Here is a 24,702-nt window from a genome sequence, read left to right as displayed (position 1 = left end):
CAACCAAGCTGGGGAAGGGTCTGGAGAAGAGGGCTGGGGAGGAGCAGCTGAGGGAGCTGGGGATGTTGAGTGTGGAGAAGAGGAGGCTGAGGGAGACCTCATTGCTCTCTGCAGCTCCCTGAGAGGAGGCTGCAGTGAGCTGGGGGTTGGGCTCTGCTCCCTAGGAACAAGTGATAAGAGAAGGGGAAATGGCCTCAGGTTGCACCAGGGGAGGTTTAGGTTGGATATCAGAAGAAAATTCTTCCTTGAAAAGGTTCTCCAAGCCTGGCAGAGGCTGCCCAGGGAGGTGGCTGAATCCCCACCCCTGGAGCTGTTTCGAAGGAGGCAGAGCTGTGGTGCTGAGGGCCATGGCTTAGCCCCAGCCTTGGTAGAGCTGGACTGAATGAGCCTAAAGGTCTCTTCCAACTGAAGTAATTCTATGCTTATATGAAATCAAAGAGGGGGCTAGCAAAGAGGGTAGCATGGAAGTGCCTGCTACAGACCTCCTGACCAGGAGGAGTAATTAGAGAATCCAAGTCTTTGAGAGTTGGAAGAAGTTTCACAATCACTGGGCACAGTGAACTGCAACAATGCCAACATCAACTGCAACAACACTGCAAGGCACAAGCAGAGATTTCTGAAGAGTACTGAGGACAAGCTTGTGATGCTTGAGCAATGACCCCACAGGGGAAATGTTCTGGGGACCTTTTCCATGGAAGGAAAAAGCTGCCAGGAACAGGAGGGTGCAGAACAGCCTTGGCTGCTGGGATTGTTTTGATGGTGAACTGTGAAGATCAGAAGTGCATGGGGAAGGTAAGCAGTGGGATTACAATGCTGCAGAGATGGCTTTAATTTGGTCAGGGATCTGCTGGGCAGCATCCCATGTTTGCCTAATGGGCAAAAGGTCTGGGAAGGGTCTGGGAGAGCTGTCTGCCCTTAGCTGAGCATCCAGCACCAGTGTGACACATTCTGCAGAGCAGGAGGCTGAGCAAGAGTGGCTGAAGACCAAAGTGAGGAACAAAAACTGCTGAGGGAGTTCAGGAAGGCAATATCCTGAAGGTGGAAGGGAAGCCTGGGAGCAAGTCCCTGCCCTGGGAGTGCTCTGCTGGCAAAGCCCTGGGCAGCCTGAGCCTGCTCAGCAATGCAACCTGCAGCAGAGAGGACAACCATTGGCATTCTGTGCTCTGCTGCAAGGGCAGAACAAGCAGGTCTGGGGCAGAGACTGCTGCCCTGCATTTGGCACTTGGGAGGCTGTATCTGGAGTATTGTGCCCAACTGTGGGCTTCCCAGCAAGGCAGGCACTGGCATGCTGGAGAGACTTCAATGTCTTCATGCTGAAGAGAGGCAAAATCCCAGCAGCATGAATGGAAAAAGACTGACCTGATTTAAAGGCTTCCAAGTGACTTCTTGATTTGATCAGCACTAACAGCATTGCTTGAACAGATCTGTGTCTATCCCAAAGCTCCTACAAGTCATGAGCAGAGGAATGTCAATACACAGGGCTACAGCTGCCCACCCTCCAGACACTGCTCAGACAGAAGGGAAGCCTCAGTGTCTGCAGTGTTCCTAATGGAAGTTCTCCTCTCCTCTGACTCCCCTCAAAGAGGTTGTCTGAACCTTGCTCCTAGCTTCTAGCAGAGATTTTTCTAAGCAACTGTGCCTCCATTGTGTGCTCTAGCTGTGCTTTCTGGAGAGCAGCCAGGCTACAGCAAGTCTGAGTTCCACCTGCTTCACAACCCAAACTGCTTGCAGCAACAGCACTACCTGCTCCTGAGCCAGACAAAGCACACACACATCCCTTCCAGCTTCACCTACCCCCCTGATGCAGAACCCAAACACTGACATCTGTCACTTGCAGAGGTTGCTAAGAAACTTGGTATGATAGCTCTGGCTCCTATTTTTGCTCCCTCTGCTCCAAAGACAGCCTCCATAGTTTCCTAAGACTGTGCTGCCCACTTGTTTGGCTATCAATCTGCCTGTCAGTGTTTCCTGCCCTTCTCCACCACCCAACTTTGAAATGTTGGCCAACTGCAACCTTCCCTGACACAGAGCTAAAAGCTTCCAAGATGTTGAGTTTCTAAAAGCCTTTGTCTAAAACCCCCAAGTTAGTTGCAGTTCAGTAAGTACTGTAAGTATTGCACTGCCTGCTGGAGTGTGAAGTGTGTACAAGTATAGGCTGGGTGAGGAGGGGCTGGAGAGCAGCCTGCAGGAGAAGGCCTTGGGGGTGTCAGCTGATTAAAAACTCCCCAGGAGCCAGCACTGGTCCCTGGCAGCCCAGAGCCAGCTGAGTGCTGAGCTGCAGCCAGAGCAGGGAGAGCAGCAGCACAAGGAGGGGATTCTGCCCCTCTGCTCTGCTCTGCTCAGCCCCCACCTGCAGCACTGCCTCCAGCTCTGGGGCCCCCAGCACAAGAAGGACCTGGAGCTGCTGGAGAGGCTCCAGAGGAGGCTATGAGGGTGATCAGAAGGCTGCAAAACCTCCCCTGTGGGGACAGGTTGGAAGAGTTGGGGCTGTTGAGCCTGGAGAAGAGAAGGCTCTGGGGAGACCTCAGAGCAGCCTGCCAGTACCTGAAGGGGCTGCAGGAGAGCTGGGGAGGGACTTGTGACAAGGGCTGGGAGTGACAGGGTGAGGGACAATGGCTTTGAGCTGAGAGAGGGGAGATTGAGAGTGGGGATGAGGAAGAAATTCTTTGCAGTGAGGGTGGTGAGACACTGGCACAGGCTGCCCAGGGAGGCTGTGGCTGCCTCCTCCCTGCAGGTGTTCAAGGCCAGGCTGGATGAGGCCTTGAGCAAGCTGTGCTGGTGGGAGGTGTCTCTGCCCATGGCAGGGGATTGGCACTGGATCTTTAAGGTCCCTTCCATCCCAAACCACTCTCTGACCATGACTGCAGTACTAAGCTGCAGTCAGGCTCCATCAGTGCCTTTTTACCATCCCAGCCAAGCTGAGACCTGTGTTACATAAGACCTTACCCTCCCATGGAGACACCGGCTGCCATGAACGGAGCTGAGGGGTGCAAGCTGTGTACATGATGGATAACAGCCTCCAAATCCTCTGTGTTAGCTGCACAGTAAGTCCTTGGTGTCTGTAAGGAGTCAGAGGGAAAAATGCCATCATCAGCTGCTGCATTCTCCTGCAAGGCCGAAGCACAGCCATGCTTTATGTAACCAGATAAATATAGCATCGAGCATGGAGCTGCACTGCATGGCAGACACACACCCAGAGCCTGCCAGGAGGCCAGGGAAGCAGCTACCCTTCTTGTCATTGCAAGGCAAAACAGGTGACAAGTATCCTCAGCATCTGTCAGCTCCAGGCCATCAGGTGGAATGGGGAGCTGGACCACACAGAGCTAGATGGGCACTGGGACTTGAAAGTGTCCTGAGGAAATGGGAGCACCAGCAAGGCTGCCAGTCACAGAAAGGAAAGGTATCCTGACACTGCAACCATCTTCACCCACACTCCAGTGCAGAAGGAAACAAGACAGTTCAGGTTCTGTCAGCTGGCACTTGAAAAGTAGCCAACATTTGGGTTGTCCCCCCAGTGAAAGCAGAACACCTCCCCAGTGCCATGCAGCTCATCTACTGACACACTGCATTAACTACAGCAGTGCAACTCATTTATCAGCCCTCCTCTGTCCACCAGCAGCATCTCTTTGTGTCTTGAAATGAGACTTGGAACGACTTCTGCTGGTGCCACTGGGATTTGGGTAAGCCCTTCCCTTCTGAAGGATCAGCACAGCTTGGAGCCTCCCTGCAGACAGCTGCTACAGGAGACAATCTGTGGGACCCCGGGAGCAGGGCAAGGGGGAGAAGTCCTTTTAGGTACAGTAACAGGAAGCCCTTTCTAATGGTGTCCAATCTACAACAAAAGAGAGCTCTTAGCTAGAGACTTGCTGCTAACATGTCAGAGCCCTTGACTACAGGCAGTGGCTGGCCTGCCAGTACTCAGTAGGAACACTGAAACTAAACACAAGAGTGCTTAGTGATAAGTGGCTTGATCTTACCTCTTGCCTGAGGCACCAGAGTATTTTAGAGGGCTGGGTCGGTTGGGCTTTTTTAACTGCTTTCAGTTACCCAGCCTGGAGATTCCTGGCCAACTTTGTAACAGAGTTGATGGCATTAAACTAATTAATGGAAAGACATTTAGCAAGAATATTGAAATGCTGAAGTCAAAAAAGGAAAGAAAGCCTAAATCTGGCTCATTAGAACCAAAGCCATTCTTGAGTTCTGCCTGTGCTGCACTTGCAGCTCTGATCCACATGACTCACTCTGAGCTGTTTCATACCCTACTAATTATAAAAGGTGTGAATGTGCTTTACTTAAATTAAATTGTCAAGCTTACAAGGAAGAAAGAAGTTCTTTTTTGTGTCTAGGGGCTGATGTATTCTAACCCAAAGTGCCTCTGAGGAGAAGGCTCTAAAGCCATCCTGCATTTCCATTCAGTCAGAACCACAGAAGGGTTTGGGTTGAGAGGGACCTTAAGGATCAGTCAGTTCCTACCTCACTCCTGACACTTGAGTGTCTCTCTCCTCACTGTGTGAAGCTGTGGTGAACCCAATATCTGGTGATTCCACAGCCATCATCCACAGCAACTTCCAGCACCAATCAGGAACTGTGTTTTATAGCTGAGTCTTTAAAGAGGAGCTAGAACTCCTGGAGTGACTAATTGCTGCCGTGGCGCTCAGCTCTGCTTCAAAGTCATTCACTGAGGATTTGAGATTAAGATGCAGAAACACCTCTGCAGAGAATGTGATCAGTTCAGCTGCTTTGCTTCACAGCAAGATCTTGCACAGCTTAGAGATGTAAAGCTGATTAGGGTAACACACACACACACAATACATCCAGACAAGAGCTCTTTTCTCTTAACGGTGCAGGACTTCATCAATAAGGACTTTGTGTGCCACATGACTGCCTTGTAGATCCATCTCCAAAAGTATGCAGGGAACCACTCTTAAGGTGGCAATATTTGCAGTGAGATGCTTTATCTGATTATGGGCAAAGAGCCTGAGCTCTCCTGCAAGTTTGAAACCAGAGGATTAAGACCTGCAGAACAATACTGCCTATTATGCACATTTACTCCAGCTGCAGGACTGTCAACAAAAATGTAGCTACAGAAACAAAGCTTATTCAGCAATATTTCATCAGGCCTTGTCCCTTGCTGCACAAAACAGTTAGCTTCAAGACTTTCTCATTGGTGGAACTGCAAATCATTTCTAAGCCAACGTGACAAGTCTGTCCCAGAGACAGAAAAAGGCCTTTTTGTAGCTGTCTTTGTGTCCTAAGTGCTGGGGGGGAAAAAAAAACCCCACAGCAAGATATGGAACTTGTGGATGTGGCTCTCTGCTGCAGGGATTCAGCAACACATCACATGGATCAGTTGCAATGACACAACTTCTAACCAGGTGAAAGTCTGCCTTAAGCTCCTATTGGCAGCTGGGAAAGTGGTGCTGATTGCTTCTGTTTGCATTTGAGTGCTAAAGCCGTGGGAGAAAAGTGCAGGGACTGAAGAGCTTATCTTGGACCTCAACATCGCAGATACTGAGGTGCTTTTGGAAATAAAAGCATAAGGAGTGGTTCCAGAGCAGCTCTGAGGAGAAGGATTTAGGGTGTCAGCTGACTAAACACTCCCCAGGAGCCAGCAGTGGTTGCTGGCAGCCCAGAGCCAGCTGTGTGCTGAACTGTGTCCAAAGCAGGGAGAGCAGCAGCACAGGGAGGGGATTCTGCCCCTCTGCTCTGCTCAGACCTCACCTGCAGCGCTGCCTCCAGCTCTGGGGCCCCCAGCACAAGAAGGACCTGGAGCTGCTGGAGAGGCTCCAGAGGAGGTCATGAGGGTGATCAGAGGGCTGCAGAACCTTCCCTATGGGGACAGACTGAGAGAGTTGGGGCTGTTCAGCCTGGAGAAGAGAAGGCCCCAGGGAGACCTTGAGCAACCTGGGCTGGTGGAAGCGGCCCTGCCCATGGCAGGGGCTTGGAACTGGATGATCCTTAAGGTCCCTTCCAACCTCATCTATTCTATGAAAGGAATCTATGCATTTTCATGTTACAGAGATTAACAATTTCAACTGTTTCCTCACATGAAATGTTTACAAACACTCTGTGCCTCAGCTGGCCTCTGAGTTTTAAAACAGAAGGAGAATATTGGGCCATAAGTGATCTGCCAGGCAAGTAGATTCTCTTCTCTGCACTTTCAACACATCCTGTGGGGTTCTCCCAGCTGTATCCCCAGCCAGCAATGATTCCATACATAATGCTTACAAGTGAGAGAGGCTGCCTGAGAAGTGATCCTTACCAAGAGCTCCTCCCCAGCAATCCCCCGGTTGTTGAAGACCACACACCTAGAAATGAGATGATAAATTCCATTAGAGACATTGCTGACTGCAGTGCAGGAGACCAACACACCAAGAATGAAGAATGCAGAAGGCAACACGAGCCAGGTCTAGGAACAAGCTCAGGACATTAATACTTACAGTCCTAGAGAGCCTGACCTGGGTGGAACCACCTTTATAGCAACATGGAGCTCAGAGCTCTGTGGTGGTGCTGGCCAAGGTCAGCTTGCAGGATGAGAGCCTGAGGTTGACCTGAAGATGGCACATGCAGCTTGTTCTGCCTGCACTTTCTGCTGGTCAGACAGAGCCATGTGCTCTGCCAGGGCAGGGCTGAGCCTAAAGCTGTGCTCTGAAAGAGAACCTCACAGACATCCTCCAGAGTACTGAACAGCAAGAAATGAGCTGAATCAGGATTCCAACGACAGCTGCATCTCAGCTGCAGGTTCTTGGGGAGGAGCTGGTTTGGTCAGGCATAGCAGAAGTGTCTCTTCTCTCTCTGCTGGTGGGAGCCTCTGAATTCTCCAGCAGTGCCACCCTGATTTAAGGCCCCAAGCTCTCTTACACACTGGACTGTTCCATTAATCTGCTACCATCTCCCTGTAAGCATTTGATGAAATAATGCACACAGACTTGAGATGCATTCAAGGCAGGAACACTTACCTATTGCTGTGTTTCTCTCAAATGTTGCTGTTTACAAGCAAAATGAGAGCATTCCAGTGAAACCTGACCTACAGTTCTCCTTTTTAGCACTCTCCCTTTTTTCCTTAGGTGATCAAAACCAGCTACTTCTTTCAGGAACACCTGACAACTGAATCATGAGTAGCTAGCTGTTGGCTTGAGGGTTTTCCCCTCGTGGTGTTTTTCATTGGTAAGCTTTAAAGTGACTTCATTTAAGAGTCCTTGGAATAGTTAAAGTGCTTCTTTACTTTCCTGATTTAGCAAAGCAGCTCTCCAAACCTCCAAGCAGAGATAGGCAGACATGGAGATAAAAGCTCATTTAGACAGAGCTGAAGAACTGATTCTAGTCAGTAGCAGAAGCCAATCTGCACAGACCAAATGCAATGTTCCAAATGCAGCTCCTGGAACACTAACAACTTCTTCTAAAGCACAGCAGCAGCAGTATGATTACGTAAAGGAATCTACCCATCCACTAATCCACTTATTTCACCCAACTCTGGCCAGAAGCCTTCATAACAGAACTAAATCAAGCAGTGACAGTTAGGCAGTGACAAGCCTCTTCCTTAACCACCAGCAGCAAGAGGAAGCTCTCCTTTCTGTGCTCACAAAGTTGAGGCTGCTGAATCAAGCAATCTTGGCATTCAGAAGCTGACCTCTTCCGAGGCCAGCTGCCAGCAACACATCCACATGGGTCTGCTTGGAACTGAACACAGACTGCTCGAGGAAGTGTAAAGGTAACATGAATGCTGATCTTCTAATCAGGAGCAGCAGCAAAGGCAGGCTTAGCTTGCTTCCACTGCAATCTCTGGGGCACATCTGCAGGCACTAAAGCAGCCCTGTTACATAACTCTACTATCATTATTATTATTACTAATAATACTTTCTTCCGTGAGCTAATGTCTCGAGGTCTCATTTGCCTCAGGAAGGCACATCTCATACATATGCATACTGAGGTCTGATCTTATTAGAGGCAGGAGAAGACAACAGCACCTGTATCCCAGCATTTCACTCTGATGGATCATGTGAAGAATGTAGGATTCCTTGCTTGTTCCTGTCAGGCCAGGCAGCAGCAGGACGGTGGGTCTGGTGCTGGCATCTGGATAATGCAGGCTGCCATTATTATCAAACCAGTCCAGGGAAATCTGTCCTCCATCTGCTGTTTTAATGAGCTCACTGAAAGGCACATTTTGAGACAACACTGATTAGATTGGGACATACATGGTTGGAGTGCTTGCAGGGTGTCATTAAAACACAGAATTCCAAGTGCCAACTAAGAGGTGCAGTTGTGTGCTCACCACCAGAGAGCTGCGCCTGCAGCTGACCCGAGCGGGCACACTCAGCCCGTGGAGCAATGCCTCTTGCCAGCAAATGTAAAGCTGCCCTTCCATCAATTGCTGCTGAGGTCATGGAACCTTTCAACAACTGGGGGGTTTGGCATTGCCTTCTGATTTCTGTAGGATCCTCTGAGGCTCTGCTGATGGCACACTGGGCAAGGTGTGACACAGTTAGCAGGTGTTTGTCTCTTTACCCCCAGAAGCAGCACGTACCACGGCTGGCACTTGGCTGTGCTTTAGTGCAGGCACACACTGTGCACCTTTCACCCTGCACCTCCACAAACACCACTGGGATGCACTCTTAAACCATGCATCTTAAGAATGAACCAAATTTATGATACCCCAGGGAGCTAAGCATGCATTAAACAATGACAAGAAGGTTTCTATCCTTTCCTTTAAGAAACACACAGCAGCAGCCCTCTTCCTGGCAATAGAGACACTGTGATGGGAGAGCTGGGGTGGGAACTACCACAGTGTCAGCCTAACTTGCATTTGCTTTATCCCTTGAAAGTCTTGATAGCACCTACTGCAGATTTCAAAGCTCATCAGCCTTGTTGCACTCATTACCTCAGCCTTGCCCGTTTCCAGTGCTGGGAAGCAGAGGCAGTGCTGGTGTGTCCTGCCAGCACACTCTCCAATGGTGCAAAAGAAGCACTGCCCCATGAAACTATGTTTCTTCCCTCACAAACCCTCAAACAGAGGGCACACAAGAAGGGCTAGAAAAAAGTGGACATGGCCACACAACTGAAATGTTTCCTAGTTACTAAGGGAAGCTGCTAAAGGCTGAATCTATTCTACCATGCAAAGAGAGCTGAAACAACTTGTGCTGCATCCAGGTTCCGGCACAGAAAAGCACTTCTCCTTAGCTCCTGTGCCAAGTGCCTCACTTGCCAGACTAAGCCTCAGCTCTGTGTGAGCAAGATCAGCTAAGGACAAACACTAAATGCAAGTTTTTTCCCACTCTTAGAATTTAGGCAGCAAAGAACACAACACAAGCCCCCAGGAGCAGTTACTCCAAAACCCCCTGAGAGGGCTAAGTGTGCCTGTGCCATGGCTAGGGCAGGACTTGCTGGTTCCACGGGCAGGTACAGGATGGCATGGCCACTGCTAAATGGTGGCACTCAAGCACCAGAATATTGGATTCAGCAGGTGACTGGGCTGCCATCCAGAGGGACCTCAACAGGCTGGAGAAAGGGGTTGAGAGGAATTTCATGGAAGAGCAAAGTCCTGCACCTGGGGAAGAACAAGCCCATGCACCACTGCAGGCTGGGGGCTGACTGCCTGGAAAGCAGCTTGGCAGGAAAGGACCTGGGGGTCCTGGTGGACACCACAATGAACATGAGCACAGGAAAGGCCAACAACCTCCTGGGCTGCATTAGGAGAAGCAGCATTGGCAGCAGGTCAAGGGAGGCAATCCTTCTCCAATCAGCACCACTGAGGCCACACCCAGAGTACTACTAGGCCCAATTCTGAGCTCCCCAGGACAAGGGAGACATGGGCAGACTGGAGAGAGTCTGACAAGGACCACAGAGATAACGAAGGGAGTGGAGCATATCTCCTGTGAGAAAAGGCTGAGAATGCTGGGAGTGGTCAGCTTGGGTTAGAAAAGGCTCAGGGGGCATCTTATCAATGCATTTTAGTACCCAAAGCAAAGGGCAAAGATGACAGAGCCAGCCTCTTGTGAGTGGTGCCCATTAACAGGCCAAGAGGCAATGGGCACAACCTGAACCACAGAAGGTTCCCTCTGAACATCAGGAAACACTTTTCCTCTGTCCTTGTGACTGAGAACTGGCACAGGCTGCCCAGAGAAGCTGTGGAGGTTCCATCCTTAGGGATATTCAAAAGCCATCTGGACACTGTCTGGGGGCAAATGGATCTAAATGTCCCTCCCTGAGCAGGGGGGCTGGACAAGGTGACCTCCAGGGGTCCTTCCTGACCTCAACCCTTGTGTGATCCTGAGAGCTTATAACCACAGCAGTTCCTATACTGTCACCAATATTTCAGTGCTCCAAAACTCTCAGAGCTAAACCCTGGGAACCCTGCCCTTCTAAGCCCACTGCATATAGAGCACAAGGCAGAGAGGGTTCCAAGCCTACAGTGGGGTTGTGAAGGCAGGCACAAAGCAGACAAATGGGCATCAGCTTGAGCAAGGCCAGCAGCAGTGCCAGCCACCCCATCAGTCACGTCCCAGAAGCAAGGCACTTACTTCCTGTACTGCACTTGGGGTCGGGAGGTGATGAAGGGGCGCAGCAGGGTCTGCACCCGACCTTCCCAGCACCAGATGGTGGGGTAGTAAGTTTCTGTCACCACAGGGCAGTGCTCCTCCAGGAAGCGGCAGAAACGGTCGTTGCTGGCCACCAGCTGGGGTTTCTAGGAAGAAAGACCTGGTCAGGCAGGGGCACTCGGATGAAACCGACTCACAAACAAACAAAGAGATGAAAGCTGGTTTGAATCCTCCCCAGCAAACTGACTGCGCCTGCAGAATCATCTGCTGTGCTTTTTCCTTCCTGCTGAAGAGGTAAGCAAACTAAACCCAAGTGAGATGCCAAAAGGCCCAAGAGAAAGGCTCTGGAGGATGAGGGATTCCTTACCTCTTTCTGATCACATGCTGCTCTAGCTGTACTTTTAGCAGCATTGTTTCTTTCAGTGACAAATCCAAACCCCACTGTCTCACAGCAAGCCCAGAAGGCTTTTACCAGATCCCTTTCAGAGCACACAAATGACGTCTCATCCCTGTACTTTGTGCACCTGCAGTAGCTATTTTAACCTGGGAGGACACTCCTCTTCCACCTCATGCTCCACAACTGCATTGGTTGCTGATCTCCAGCAATGCTCTGCGGACAGAGATTTCTCTTACAGCTTCCATGTGTACTCCCATTAACACGGCAATGCCTCTGTGCCAAAAGGCTCTCCTTTCACCAACCACATTGCCTCAACTCCTCTTTCACACTGGCTCTCCAGCATGCAAGCATTAGCAGGACAGTTAAGAGATGCTTTGAAGAAGACCATTAGATGTACGCAGCAGCAGTGGTACACCCTCCTGACCCTTAGTTTTTCTTCTCTGGCCAAATTCAGGTCCCCTCTTCTCCACGAAGAGGAAGGCTGCCTTCCTAGTGGTCCTGTGAAAGACTGTGGCAATATGCATGTCCTCAGCACTCATAAATCTTTTGATGTGGCTCTCTGCATCTAACTAAGGATTCAACGAGGCAGCTCACCACGGGGCCACTTTAGATCAGATCAGGCTGTGTCTAAGTGATTTGCCACTGCCTAAATCGTCCGTGAACCTGCTATAGAGGAGGAGACGAACCAGAGTGCTCCTGGAACGCTGCAATCGCGGCTCCAAAGACACTTACAGTGGCTCCCGAAGGCAGGCACCAGGGCAGCAAACTGCCCCATCGCCTGCCCTGCAGCCCGCACAGCTCGGGTCTCTGTGCTGGAGGGAGGGTGTCTGACCTCCCTTGCCAACCCAGCGCCCCCAGCCAGCCCCTGCCCCCGGCACCGCTGCACTTGGGGCGACAGACGCCAGAGCCCCATCCCGGCCAAACCGGGCGCTGCCCCGGGCCGGCGCTGCCGGGGGTGTGCGCGGCGCCCGGCCTGCGCGGGACGGCAGCGGGGACCCGGAGCGGCGCCTACGGAGGCAGCGCAGCGGGGCTGAGGGGGCGGTGGGCGCAGCGCCCGGCCCCGGATCAGCCATTTCGGGTGCCCAGGCTCCCCCTGCCCTGGCCAGCGCCGCGCCGGCCGCCTCCCCTGCCGGGGCGGGGGTCGCGGTGACCTTGGCGGGATGCTGCCCCCCCGGGACCCGACCCCCTCGGCGGGACACCTGCGGAGCCCGCCCGCACTGCCGCCCTCCCGGCTCACCTTGGCGATGCTGCTGAGGTAGTAGCAGGCGTACGCGACGCCGAAGCCCAGTACCAGCGACAAGCCCACGCCGGAGCCGAAGAGCCCCACGCGGACTTGGTTCTCCAGGTAGAGGGACAGCTCCCTGGTCAGCACCTGCCAGTCCATCGCGGGGCGGCGGGCACGGCAGGGCAGGGCAGCGCAGCGCAGCGCACCCCCGGCTGCCGCGGCCAAGCACACCCCGGCGAGGCGGCGGGAAGGAGGAGGAGCTGCCGCCCGCCTCCCGCGGAGCGCTGCGCGCCACAGCGCCGCCGGCGGTATCCCCGCACCCCCCCACCGCCCGCCCGGGCCTGCGGGGCGCAGCCGGCACACCCAGGCCCTGCGCGTCTTGGAGGGACCGGGAGAGAGGGGCTGCAGGCTGGCCGGCCCCCTTCTGCCAGCGGCCTGCCGAGCCGCGCCGAGCCGGGCCGCACCGCTGGGGCCAGCGCCTCGCCTGCAGGGCAGGGAATCCTGAGCGCGGCGCGGGGCAGCTCGCCCGGCGGGCAGGCAGGGTTGGGGGGGCAGGTGCCCGGCGGGCAGGCAGGGCCGGGGGGGGGCAGGCAGGGCCGGGGGGGGCAGGTGCCCGGCGGGGGGGCAGGCAGGGCCGGGGGGGGCAGGTGCCCGGCGGGGGGGCAGGCAGGGCCGGGGGGGGGGCAGGCAGGGCCGGGGGGGGGGCAGGCAATGCCGGGGGGGGCAGGTGCCCGTCGGGCAGGCAGGGCCGGGGGGGGCAGGTGCCCGGCGGGGGGGCAGTCAGGGCCGGGGGGGCAGGCAGGGCCGGGGGGGGGGCAGGCAGGGCCGGGGGGGCAGGTGCCCGGCGGGGGGGCAGGCAGGGCCGGGGGGGCAGGCAGGGCCGGGGGGGGGGCAGGCAGGGCCGGGGGGGGGGCAGGCAATGCCGGGGGGGGGCAGGTGCCCGTCGGGCAGGCAGGGCCGGGGGGGGGCAGGTGCCCGGCGGGCAGGCAGGGCCGGGGGGGGCAGGTGCCCGGCGGGCAGGCAGGGCCGGGGGGGGGCAGGTGCCCGGCGGGCAGGCAGGGCCGGGGGGGGCAAGGCAGGGCCGGGGGGGGGCAGGCAGGGCCGGGGGGGGGGCAGGTGCCCGGCGGGCAGGCAGGGCCGGGGGGGGCAGGTGCCCGGCGGGGCAGGCAGGGCCGGGGGGGGGGCAGGTGCCCGTCGGGTGCTCCGGCCGTGTCACGGTCCCGCAGCGCTTCCCGCGGGCAGCACGCGTGGGGGCAGCTCGCAGGGCAGCGCCAGGAGCAGCTGCTGCCGGCCTGCGGGGGCTCGGCCAGGCTGGACGGGCGGCGTGCCCCAGAACACCGCACTGCTGTCCAGAGCAGGGCAAGGAAGTGGGGAAGGCTCTGGAGGAGCCTTGTGAGGAGCAGCTGAGGGAGCTGGGCTTGTTCAGCCTGGAGAAAGAGGAGGCTGAGGGGAGACCTCATTGCTCCCTGAAAGGAGGCTGGAGCCAGGGGGGTGTTGGGCTCTGCTCCTTAGTCTCAGGTGACAGGAGAGGAAATGTCCTGAAATTGTGCCAGGGGAGGCTTAGGTTGGAGAGGAGGAAAAAATTCTTTGCTGCAAGAGTGGTCAGGGCTTGGCAGAGGCTGCCCAGGGAGGTGGTGGAGTCCCCATGCCTGGAGGTGTTCCAGAGAGCTGTGGCCATGGCCCTTGGGACCAGGGTTTGGTGGCCATGGTGGGGTTAGGCTGGTGGTTGGACTCAATGACTTTAGAAGTCTTTTCCAACCAAAATGACTCTATATCATACATATGGACTAGGAGACACCCAGGCTTCCAGACACACCAGTGCTCTGTCTAAATACTTCGAGTGAGACTGAAGCATGCAGCTGCTTTTCTACATCTCACTGCTGTCACAAAACAATCATGATGACCAGAGAGGAGTAGATGTGTGTGTGCTCTAACTCCCAGGAGAAATTCTGTGTGCTCCCTTTTCAGCTGTGTGCAGTGTTGCTTGAGGCCCTAACAGGTTTGCTAACTCAGATGCTTCCCCCTTCAGCTTCAGAAGAGCACACACAGCATCTGTGTCTTCCTGGGCAAAGTCCTTGGGAACCCAGCTGATGACACAGAGGTCTTGGAGCGATCGAGGGAAGCGCTGCCGTGTTGGTGCTGCGTGGTCACGGCAGTGTCCTCCAGTCCTGCTGTCACAACCACCAGGAGAAGCCATGGGAGCATCTCAGCAGTGTAACTGCAGTCAGATGGTTGTTTCTGATTGCACTGCAAACCCGATGATGGGATCTGGAAGCACTGGGTATGTATCATAGTATCCTAGTATCAGTCAGGGCTGGAAGGGACCACAAGGATCAGCCAGTTCCAACCCCCCTGCCATGGGCAGGGACACCCCACACTAGATCAGCCTGGCCACAGCCTCATCCAGCCTGGGCTTAAACACCTCCAGGGACAGGGCCTCAACCACCTCCCTGCACAACCCATTCCAGGGCTTCACCACTCTCATGGGGAAGAACTTCCTCCTCCCCTCCAGCCTGAATCTCCCCACCTCCAGCTTCATTCCATTCCCCCTAGTCCTAGCACTGCCTGAGATCCTGAGCAGTCCCTCCCCAGCCTTCCTGGAGCCCCCTTCAGATCCTGGAAGGCCACAATGAGGTCACCTCGGAGCCTTCTCTTCTCCAGACTGAACAGCCCCAACTCCTTCAGTCTGTCCTCAGAGGAGAGGTGCTCCAGCCCTCTGCTCCTCCTCCTGGCCCTTCTCTGGACACCTTCCAGCACCTCCAGATCCCTCTAGCTCTTCAGTCTGACGAGCAGAAATCTTCTACTTGCCAGCTTTTTCCTCTCAAGCAGAAGCAGTTTGTGCAGTTTGAAGCATTTGTCATTAAAGGGCCATAATGATAAAAGTTTGCAAAGTAATTAATGGATGAATAAAGGTTCTGAAGACAAATTGCCTATTTCCCCTAGCTGGTCAGCTGTCCAGCTTTCTAAAGACAGAGGGGCAGAGCCACTGCAGCTGCTGCTGAGTGTGGGAATTGGTAAGCAGAGGCTAGGGAGGATGTGGGCTTTGTTTCTTTCCTCTGCAGCTGGTACAGAAGAAGAAAAGTGAGCAGGTGGAATACCTCTTGTCATCAACACTGTGCTTCCTCTGCTTCTGCCTACAGAGAGGAGCCACACTGAGCTCCAGAGAGGCTGGAATGTGTGTTGCACACCACAGATAAAAGGATTTAATGTGAAGGAGCACTCCAGTGTGAGCAGCTGGAGCAGATAGCTTAGTTCTGAGAACATTTAACCTTCATCACCAACATGACCATAGCAATCTTCTGAGACACTGATCTGGCTGACCTGAGGACCGTAGGATGCAGAGGAACCTGCTTCTTCTGAAGCAGGAAACTGGATGTGGCTTGCACCAGACTATTCTCCTGCATTCAAGTCCCATCCCCCCCCCTCTAAGCTGAAGAATCCTTGGTCCACCCAAAAACTAAAGAAAAGAAAAATCTGAAGTGGCTGAGGGAAAATGTGAGGTAAGGTCTGAAAATGCACACAGAGACATCTGACCCACAAGTGCATCCTGGGCTGCATCCAGAGAGGCAAAACCAGCAGGGCCAGGGAGGGGATTCTTCCCTTCTGCTGACACAGTCTCACAGTATCACCAAGGTTGGAAGAGACCTCAAAGGTCATCGAGTCCCACCTGTCACCACAGACCCATGACTAAACCATGGCACCAAGTGCCACATCCAATCCCCTCTTGAACTCCTCCAGGGATGGGGACTCCACCACCTCCCTGGGCAGCACATTCCAATGACGAACGACTCGCTCGGTGAAGAACTTTCTCCTCACCTCAAGCCTAAACTTCCCCTGGCACAGCTTGAGACTGTGCTCCACTCTGCTGAGACCACAGCTGGAGCTCTGGGGCCAGTTCTGGAGCCTCTGTGCCAGGAAGGATCTGGAGGTGCTGGAAGGTGTCCAGAGAAGGGCCATGAGGAGGAGCAGAGGGCTGGAGCTGCTCTGCTCTGGGGACAGCCTGAGAGAGTTGGGGTTGTGCAGGCTGGAGAGGAGAAGGCTCCCAGGAGACCTCATTGTGGCCTTCCAGGATCTGCAGGGGGCTCCAAGCAAGCTGGGGAGGGACTTTTGAGGGTGTCAGGGAGTGATAGGACTGGGGGGGAAGGAGCAAAACTAGAAGTGGGGAGATTGAGATTGGATGTGAGGAAGAAGTTGTTGGCCATGAGGGTGGTGAGAGCCTGGCACAGGTTGCCCAGGGAGGTGGTGGAAGCCTCCTGCCTGGAGGTGTTTGCAGCCAGGCTGGATGTGGCTGTGAGCAACCTGCTGTGGTGTGAGGTGTCCCTGCCCATGGCAGGGGGTTGGAACTGGCTGATCCTTGAGCTCCCTTCCAACCCTGACAATTCTATGATTCCATGATTTTAAGTGGAAGGCCTGGCTGTTGCTGGCAGAGACACAATTGCGAGGCAGACAGCACTCCAGTGCCTTGATTAACCATCCAGAAAGACTGAATGCTTGGGAAAAAGATCCAGACACAAAGGCTGATGAGAAAGCAAAACGTGCCTGAAAAAGATGCTCTGTCTCTTCTGTATCCTAGACATCCATCTAAGCATTAGGTCTTGGAAGAAGCTCAATTTACACAGACATTAGGAAGCAATTTTTCCCTGTGAGGATGATGAGGCACTGCAACAGGCTGCCCAGGCAGGTTGTGGAGGCTGCATGCCTGGAAGTGCTCCAAGCCAGGCTGGTTGGGGTCTTGACCAAGCTGGGCTAGTGGGAGGTGACCCTGCCCGTGGCAGGGGGTTGGAGCTGGATGAGCTTTAAGGTGCCTTCCAACCCAAAAACCATTGTGGGATTCCAAGGGAAGGTTTATCTGGTCTTTGAGCACTGCCTTGTCTTGATTTGTGATGGGAGTGTGACCACTGACAGGCATGTATGACATGCCATGGGCAAACCCAAATTGATTAGCTGTGCTGAGCAGAGCTTGTGGCTGGTTGGTGGCGTGGAATCATGTCACTGTGCTGTCAGTGGCAAACATCTTAATCACTTCCTTGGGATTTAGGCACTCCCCAGCAGGTCCTTCTGTTCCAGGCATGGTTTGGGTTGTTTGGTTTTTTGTTGGTTTTGTTTTGTTGTTCTTTTTTACAAGTCTTTAAAAGTTTATCCTTTGGCCTGCATCACATGGCCTGCATCAGGAAGAGTGTGGCCAGCAGGAGCAGGGAAGTCCTTGTGCCCTGTGCTCAGCACTGCTGAGGCCACACCTTGAGTCCTGTGTCCAGTTCTGGGCCCCTCAGTTTAAGAAGGACATGGAGAGACTTGAAGGTGTCCAGAGAAGGGCAACAAGGCTGGGGAGGGGTCTGGAGCACAGCCCTGTGAGGAGAGGCTGAGGGAGCTGGGGTTGCTTAGCCTGGAGAAGAGGAGGCTCAGGGGAGATCTCATTGCCCTCTACAGCTACCTGAAGGGAGGTTGTAGCCAGGTGGGGGTTGGTCTCTTCGCCCAGGCAACCAGCACCAGGACAAGAGGACACAGTCTCAAGCTGTGCCAGGGGAATTTTAGGCTGAAGGTGAGGAGAAAGTTCTCAGAGAGAGTCATTCATCATTGGGATGTGCTGCCCAGGGAGGTGGTGAAGTCCCCATCCCTGGAGGTGTTCCAGAGGGGATTGGATGTGGCACTTGGTGCCATGGTCTGGTCATGGGTCTGTGGTGCCAGGTTGGACTCGATGATCCTCAAGGTCTCTTCCAACCTTAGTGATAATGTGACACTGTGATACATGTTGCAGAGCTGAAAGAAGACAAGGCTGTGCTGCTCATATTGCAACCACTTCCAAGCAGTTTAGTGATTGCACATTGTGCCCATGGGGAGAAATTGAGAGGGTCTCCATGGTGCCTTGAAACCTGCCTGTGGTGTTGTCAGACAGCCCTGCATTCCCAGAGAGACCTGCTCTTTGTACTGTGCTCTCTGCTCTGAGTGCTTCAGAGAGTGATTGCATCAGGCCATCTCTAATGGCTTATGGATTAGTCAGAAAGCAAAGGGCACAGGGTTTGTGCTTTCATATTGCCTCCTGGTTTATTCTGCTGAAGCAGTAGATGGAGAATAATGATCAGAGGCAATTGGTTCAGCCTATTGGTTTCAGCCTATTTAAGAAAGTTGTCTGCAAAGTCCCCTGGATAGCAGCCCTCATGAACCAAGGGGTCCAGGAGGGTTGGAGCTACTTCAAACAGGAGCTCTTGAAGGCACAGGAACTGGCGGTTCCCACGTGCCGGAAGGCAAGCCGGCGGGGAAGGCGACCGGCCTGGATGAGCAAGCAGCTCCTGGAGGAGTTAAGGGGGAAGAGGAGGCTGTATCACCTTTGGAAGGAGGGGAAGGCTTCTCGAGGTATGTTCAAGGAAGCTGTTAGATTATGTAGGAATAAAATTAGGGAGGCTAAGGCCCAGCTGGAACTGAAGCTGAACACCTCTGTCAAAGACAATAAAAAGCATTGTTACAAATACATTAACAATAAGAAGAAGGGCAGGAAGAACCTGAACTCCCCAGTGGACCTGGAGGGGAACGCGGTGACCGAAGATGAGGAAAAGGCTGAGGTCCTGAACACCTTCTTGGCCTCAATGTTTAACAGCAAGGCAGGAGGAGTTCAGGATGAGTGGCCTCCGGAGCTGGGCGATGGGGTCGGGGAGCAGTGTGATGCCCTGGAAATCCATGAGGAATTAGTTGGGGACCTGCTGAGCCACTTGGACACTCACAAGTCCATGGGACCGGATGGGATCCATCCTAGGGTGCTGAGAGAGCTGGCGGATGTGCTAGCTAGGCCACTCTCCATCATTTTCCTCCAGTCCTGGCTCAGAGGTGAGGTCCCAGAGGACTGGAAACTGGCCAATGTGGTCCCCATCCACAGGAAGGGTCGGATGGAGGAACCTGGAAACTCCAGGCCTGGCAGCCTGACCTCAGTGCCGGGGAAAGTGATGGAGCAGATTATCCTGGGGGCAATAACTGCACCTGAAGGATGGCCAAGGGCTCAGGTCCAGCCAACATGGATTTAGGAAGGGCAGGTCCTGCCTCTCCAACCTGATCTCCTTCCATGCCCAGGTGACTGCCTGGTGGATGTGGGGCAGGCTGTGGATGTGGTCTGCCTGGACTGCAGCAAGGCCTTTGACACCATCCCCCACAGCAAACTGCTGGCCAAGCTGTCAGCCCCTGGATTGGACCATTACACTCTGTGCTGGGTTAGGAACTGGCTGGAGGGCCGGGCCCAGAGAGTGGTGGTGAATGGTGCCACAGCCAGCTGGCAGCCAGGCACCAGTGGTGTGCCCCAGGGATCAGTGCTGGGCCCTGTGCTCTTCAACATCTTCATTGATGATCTGGATGAGGGCATTGAGTCAGTCATCAGCAAGTTTGCAGATGACACCAAGTTAGGGGCAGATGTTAGTCAGTTAGAGGGTAGAAAGGCTCTGCAGAGGGACCTCGACCGACTGGACAGATGGGCAGAGGCCAACAGGATGGCATTCAACAAGTCCAAGTGCCAGGGGCTGCACTTTGGCTACGGCAATCCCAGGCAGAGCTACAGGCTGGGGTCGGAGTGGCTGAGAGCAGCCAGGCAGAGAGGGACCTGGGGGTGCTGATCGACAGCCACCTGAATATGAGCCAGCAGTGTGCCCAGGTGGCCAGGAGGGCCAATGGCATCCTGGCCTGCATTAGGAAGAGTGTGGCCAGCAGGAGCAGGGAGGTCATAGTGCCCCTGTACTCTGCTTTGGTTAGGCCGCACCTTGAGTCCTGTGTCCAGTTCTGGGCTCCTCAGTTTAAGAAGGACATTGAGAGACTTGAAGGTGTCCAGAGAAGGGCAACAAGGCTGGGGAGAGGCCTTGAGCACAGCCCTGTGAGGAGAGGCTGAGGGAGCTGGGGTTGCTTAGCCTGGAGAAGAGGAGGCTCAGGGGTGACCTCATTGCCCTCTACAACTACCTGGAGGGAGGTTGTAGCCAGGAAGGGGTTGGCCTCTTCTCCCAGGCAACCAGCACCAGAACAAGGGGACACAGTCTCAAGCTGTGCCAGGGGAGGTTTAGACTCGAGGTGAGGAGGAAGTTCTTCACCGAGCGAGTCATTCGTCATTGGAATGTGCTGCCCAGGGAGGTGGTTGAGTCATCGACCCTGGAGGCGTTCAAGGGGAGATTGGACGTGGCACTTGGTGCCATGGTCTAGTCATGGGGTCTGTGTTGATAGGTTGGACTCGATGATCCTCGAGGTCCTTTCCAACCTAAGTGATACTGTGTGATACTGTGGTTAGTCACAGTGTGGTTCACATCTCCAGCAAGGAAGCTACACTGGTGCTTGATTGCCTTTCTTTTGTTTAAGGGAGGTGGTTCTGTGATCATTTGTGTCTTGAGGGGCAGTTCCAACCTTCTCACTGACTGCAGTTCTCTGCAGCCTCATTCCTGGGATTGATTGCAATAGGCTCTGCAGCAGCTCTGAGGGGGAGAGGGGGAAAGTGACTTTTAAATTCAGGGCTCTGTTTGTTTACATTCTTTTTTGTTTAACTTCAGATTCATCTAAGAAGCTGGAGGGGGAAAAAATCTTTGTGTCAGCTGGCCTGTGGAAAGCTCCAGCTCTGTGCATAAAAACAACTGAGAAATTTTCCATCCACACAGGGAAGAAGGCACTCGCTGCTCCTGATGTTTGTTGTCAGCAGGGGAAGGGGAGAGAAAAAATCCACTAGGAAAACCCAAGCAGGATTTCTCAAGCCTTCCTCATGCATGCTCCAGTTTTTCTTTCCTTAGAGTATGAATGAGGCAGGGAATTCATGAAGTCAACAGAAATGTTCTATGTTGGAGGCTCCTCAAGTTTCAGAGGGAACAAAAAACCCCAGTCTCCTGGTGCTCATGATAAAGTCAGTGCTTGTGGCATCAGGAACAGCTGCTTCTGTGTTCTTGAGTTTTGTCCTCTTTCCTGTTCTCCCCACACTCCCATGCAGCCATGCATTTTTCTTCTTCTCTGCACTCCCTCATGAAGCATTTGCCATCTTCATAGTATCCTAGTATCAGTCAGGGCTGGAAGGGACCACAAGGATCAGCTAGTTCCAACCCCCCTGCCATGGGCAGGGACACCCCACACTAGATCAGGCTGCCCAGAGCCTCATCCAGCCTGGGCTTAAACACCTCCAGGCACAGGGCCCCAACCACCTCCCTGCACAACCCATTCCAGGGCTTCACCACTCTCATGGGGAAGAACTTCCTCCTCCCCTCCAGCCTGAATCTCCCCACCTCCAGCTTCATTCCATTCCCCCTAGTCCTATCACTGCCTGAGATCCTGAGCAGTCCCTCCCCAGCCTTCTTGGAGCCCCCTTCAGATCCTGGAAGGCCACAATGAGGTCACCTGGGAGCCTTCTCTTCTCCAGCCTGAACAGCCCCAACTCCTTCAGTCTGTCCTCACAGGAGAGGTGCTCCAGCCCTCTGCTCATCCTCCTGGCCCTTCTCTGGACACCTTCCAGCCCCTCCAGATCCCTCTTGTCATAGGGGCTCCAGAACTGGAGGCAGTACTCCAGGTGGGGTTTCCCCAGAGCTGAGCAGAGGGGGAGAATCACCTCCCTTGCCCTGCTGGCCACCTTCCTAGTGGTAAAGTTGGAAGGAAGATCAGGTTCAGAAGGAATGTTTTGTGCTTGACTTTCTGTAACTCCCTTTCCTTCCAGGAGGTGCCCTGGTTTCAGTTGGGATAGAGCTAAGGCTTTATTCACAGAGGCACAGATTGCATTGGCTTGGAGAGGAGCCTCAAAGGGCATCTTGTCCAACCCCCCTGCAGGCAGCAGGGACACCTCCAGCTACATCTGGCTGCCCAAGGCCACATCAAATCTGATCTCTAATGTGGCCTCAACCTCATCCCTGGGCAATCTGTTCAGTGTCTCACCACCCTCTTTGTGCAGAACTTCCTCTTGGTGTCCAACCTAACTCTGCCCTGCTTCACTTTCAAACCATCGCTCCTTGTTCTATCACCACAGACTGTTCTGAACAGCCCCTCCCAGCCTGCCTGTAAGTGCCCTTCAGATGTTGAAATGCAGCTCTAAGGTCTCCCTGGAGCCTTCTCTTTTCCTGACTGAACAACCCCAATTCTCTCAGCCTGTCCCCATAGCAGAGCTGCTCCATCCCTCTGCTCATCTTTGTGGCCTCTGGACTCTGTCCAGCAGGTCCATGTCTCTCCTGTGCTGGGGACCCAAGAGCTGGGCACAGCACTCCAGGTCTTTCCCCCTGATTACAAACGCAGCCACATAATCTAGAGCTCTTTCACTCCATGTTTAGGTGGTTGAAGATCCTTCAACAGGTGCTTCAACATGAAGACTGCCCAGGATTTGTCTCCCTTGCAATGGGGCATGCAGGATCCAACCTGCATGAAACCAGTTCCCTGCAGGTGAATCCAGTGGGCAAACTGCTGACTGCAAAGGGAGGATCACACTTGAGCCATCAGCATGTTGAATACTGGTAAAGAAACAGTGTTTTGGGTCCCCTGAAATGTTCACCTAAGATTTAAAACTCTGTGAGGTGTTGTGGCTTGGACAGCAGCACTCTGTGCTGGGTTAGGAACTGGCTGGAGGCTGAGCCCAGAGAGTGGTGGTGAATGGTGCCACAGCCAGCTGGCAGCCAGGCACCAGTGGTGTGCCCCAGGGATCAGTGCTGGGCCCCAGCCTGTTCATTGATGATCTGGATGAGGGGGTTGAGTCAGTCACCAGTAAATTTATGGATGACATGAACTTAGGAGCAGGTGTTTATCAGTTAGAGGGTGGAAGAGCTCTGCAGAGGGACCTTGCCAGGCTGGACAGATGGGCAGAGTCCAATGGGATGGCATTCAACACATCCAAGTGCCAGGGGCTGCACTTTGGCCACAACAACCCCAGGCAGAGCTACAGGCTGGGGTCAGAGTGGCTGAGAGCTGCCAAACAGAGAGGGACCTGGGGGTGCTGATTGACAGCTGCCTGAACATGAGCCAGCAGTGTGCCCAGGGGGCCAAGCAGGCCAATGGCATCCTGGCCTGCAGCAGGAAGAGTGTGGCCAGCAGGAGCAGGGAAGTCATTGTGCCCTGTGCTCAGCACTGCTGAGGCCACACCTTGAGTCCTGTGTCCAGTTCTGGGCTCCTCAGGTTAGGAAAGAGGTTGAGCTGCTGGAAGGTGTCCAGAGAAGGGCAACAAAGCTGGGGAGGGGTCTGGAGCACAGCCCTGTGAGGAGAGGCTGAGGGAGCTGGGGTTGCTTAGCCTGGAGAAGAGGAGGCTCAGGGGAGACCTTCTTGCTTTCTCCAACTACCTGAAAGGAGGTTGTAGCCAGGTGGGGGTTGGGCTCTTCTCCCAGGCAAGCAGCACCAGAACAAGAGGACACAGTCTCAAGCTGTGCCAGGGGAGGTTTAGGCTGGAGGTGAGGAGAAAGTTCTTCCCAGAGAGTTGTTAGCCATTGGAGTGGTGTAGTGGTTTGAGCCTTAACTGAGAGTTTAAAGTTCAAATGGGGAAAAGGCTGAGAATCTCTTCCCCACTCCCCCCCCCCCCCCCCCCTCCAAACAGGGAGAGGGAAAAAAAAGGGTAAGGAGCAAATCCACTAAGCAACAATCTGGAGTCAGCTTGGAAGTAGAGAGGCAAATATTTTTTTCTTCAAATTTTATATATGACAATAACAGGGAAAAAAAAGGTTCACAAGGGCAAGGAACAAGAATGGATGGGAGGGGGACAGAAAAGAATAATACAAAACCAGTCTGTCTCTGAGGAGATGCACAGGCAGCAGGGAGAAGGATCAGGTGCAGCCACGTGGCTGAGGAGCAGGAGGGCAGCTGCAGTAGCTCTCATCCAGCAGAGGCATGAGCCAAAAAGGAGCTCCAACAGCTATGATGTCCTGCTTTTTATACCCTAGCTGGGCAGGGAGGGGGGAGTGGAACAGACTCAGCTTTCCCGGGGGAAACGCCCTGCAGGGAGGGTAAAGTACCCGCAAGCCCTCCACCCTGCTTTCTTCTTTTGTTTTCAGAAAAAGGCATTAACCCACCACAAATGTGCTGCCCAGGGAGGTGGTGGAGTCCCCATCCCTGGAGGTGTTCAAGAGGGGATTGGATGTGGCACTTGGTGCCGTGGTTTAGTCATGAGGTCTGTGGTGCCAGGTTGGACTGGGTGATCTTTGAGGTCTCTTCCAACCTTGGTGATACTGTGAGACTGTGAATAGTGGAACTGTAAATTCCCAGGCATTAGACACAGTGTGAGATGAGATGGGGAGCAAAAATATTGTCAGTGTTTAGCCACAGGTCTTTTTTTTGCTGGTTTTACATTTTCTAGCTGTGTTTTTAACACACAGATTTCAACAGGTGCATCGGAGTGGAACAGAGAGCTTGGAACTGAGGGTTGTGGAATGTTGTGACTTGGGAACATCCAATGTTTGCATGTGGCTTGAGTTACCCTTTCAGAGGGTTAGTAGAATTAAGCTGGACAGGGACTTTTGATAGCTCCAGGGGGGCCTTTGAGAAAGCCATGGAGTGACAGGGTGAGGGGTGATGGCTTCAAACTGGAGGGAGGTGGATTTAGATTGGTTGTTAGGCAGCAATTCTTCCCCAGCAGGGTAGTGAGG

At 54.0% G+C, this 24,702-nt stretch overlaps 1 protein-coding gene and 1 long non-coding RNA gene across 3 annotated transcripts in view; one reads left to right on the top strand and one right to left on the bottom strand.

The window, feature by feature from the left end:
* ABHD3 (abhydrolase domain containing 3, phospholipase) overlaps positions 1 to 12,379 on the bottom strand; it is a 37,679-nt gene extending 25,300 nt beyond the window's left edge. The window contains exons 1-5 of the mRNA XM_068165502.1: positions 12,170 to 12,379; positions 10,518 to 10,681; positions 7,968 to 8,150; positions 6,263 to 6,308; positions 2,947 to 3,059 (exon numbers count right to left, since the gene is read on the bottom strand). Of these exons, the coding sequence (XP_068021603.1) occupies positions 2,947 to 3,059; positions 6,263 to 6,308; positions 7,968 to 8,150; positions 10,518 to 10,681; positions 12,170 to 12,316 (653 nt within the window). The 5' untranslated portion in view covers positions 12,317 to 12,379. The remainder of the gene's footprint in view (positions 1 to 2,946; positions 3,060 to 6,262; positions 6,309 to 7,967; positions 8,151 to 10,517; positions 10,682 to 12,169) is intronic.
* On the top strand, positions 12,141 to 15,917 carry LOC137455013 (uncharacterized). Of its 2 annotated transcripts, none has more exons than XR_010990735.1 (3): positions 12,141 to 12,277; positions 14,187 to 14,438; positions 15,298 to 15,917. It is a non-coding gene; the product is annotated as an uncharacterized lncRNA (long non-coding RNA). The 2 variants fall into 2 exon arrangements; XR_010990734.1 differs by lacking the exon at positions 12,141 to 12,277 and adding an exon at positions 12,410 to 12,648.
* The last annotated feature ends 8,785 nt before the right edge of the window (positions 15,918 to 24,702 follow it).

This window comes from Melanerpes formicivorus, unplaced genomic scaffold, assembly GCF_026170545.1.
Source record: "Melanerpes formicivorus ecotype bairdi unplaced genomic scaffold, bMelFor1.0.p_v2 SCAF_89, whole genome shotgun sequence".
Lineage (NCBI taxonomy): Eukaryota > Metazoa > Chordata > Aves > Piciformes > Picidae > Melanerpes > Melanerpes formicivorus.
Note: the sequence above shows the minus strand (reverse complement) of the source record. Positions and strands in the feature narration are given on the sequence as shown.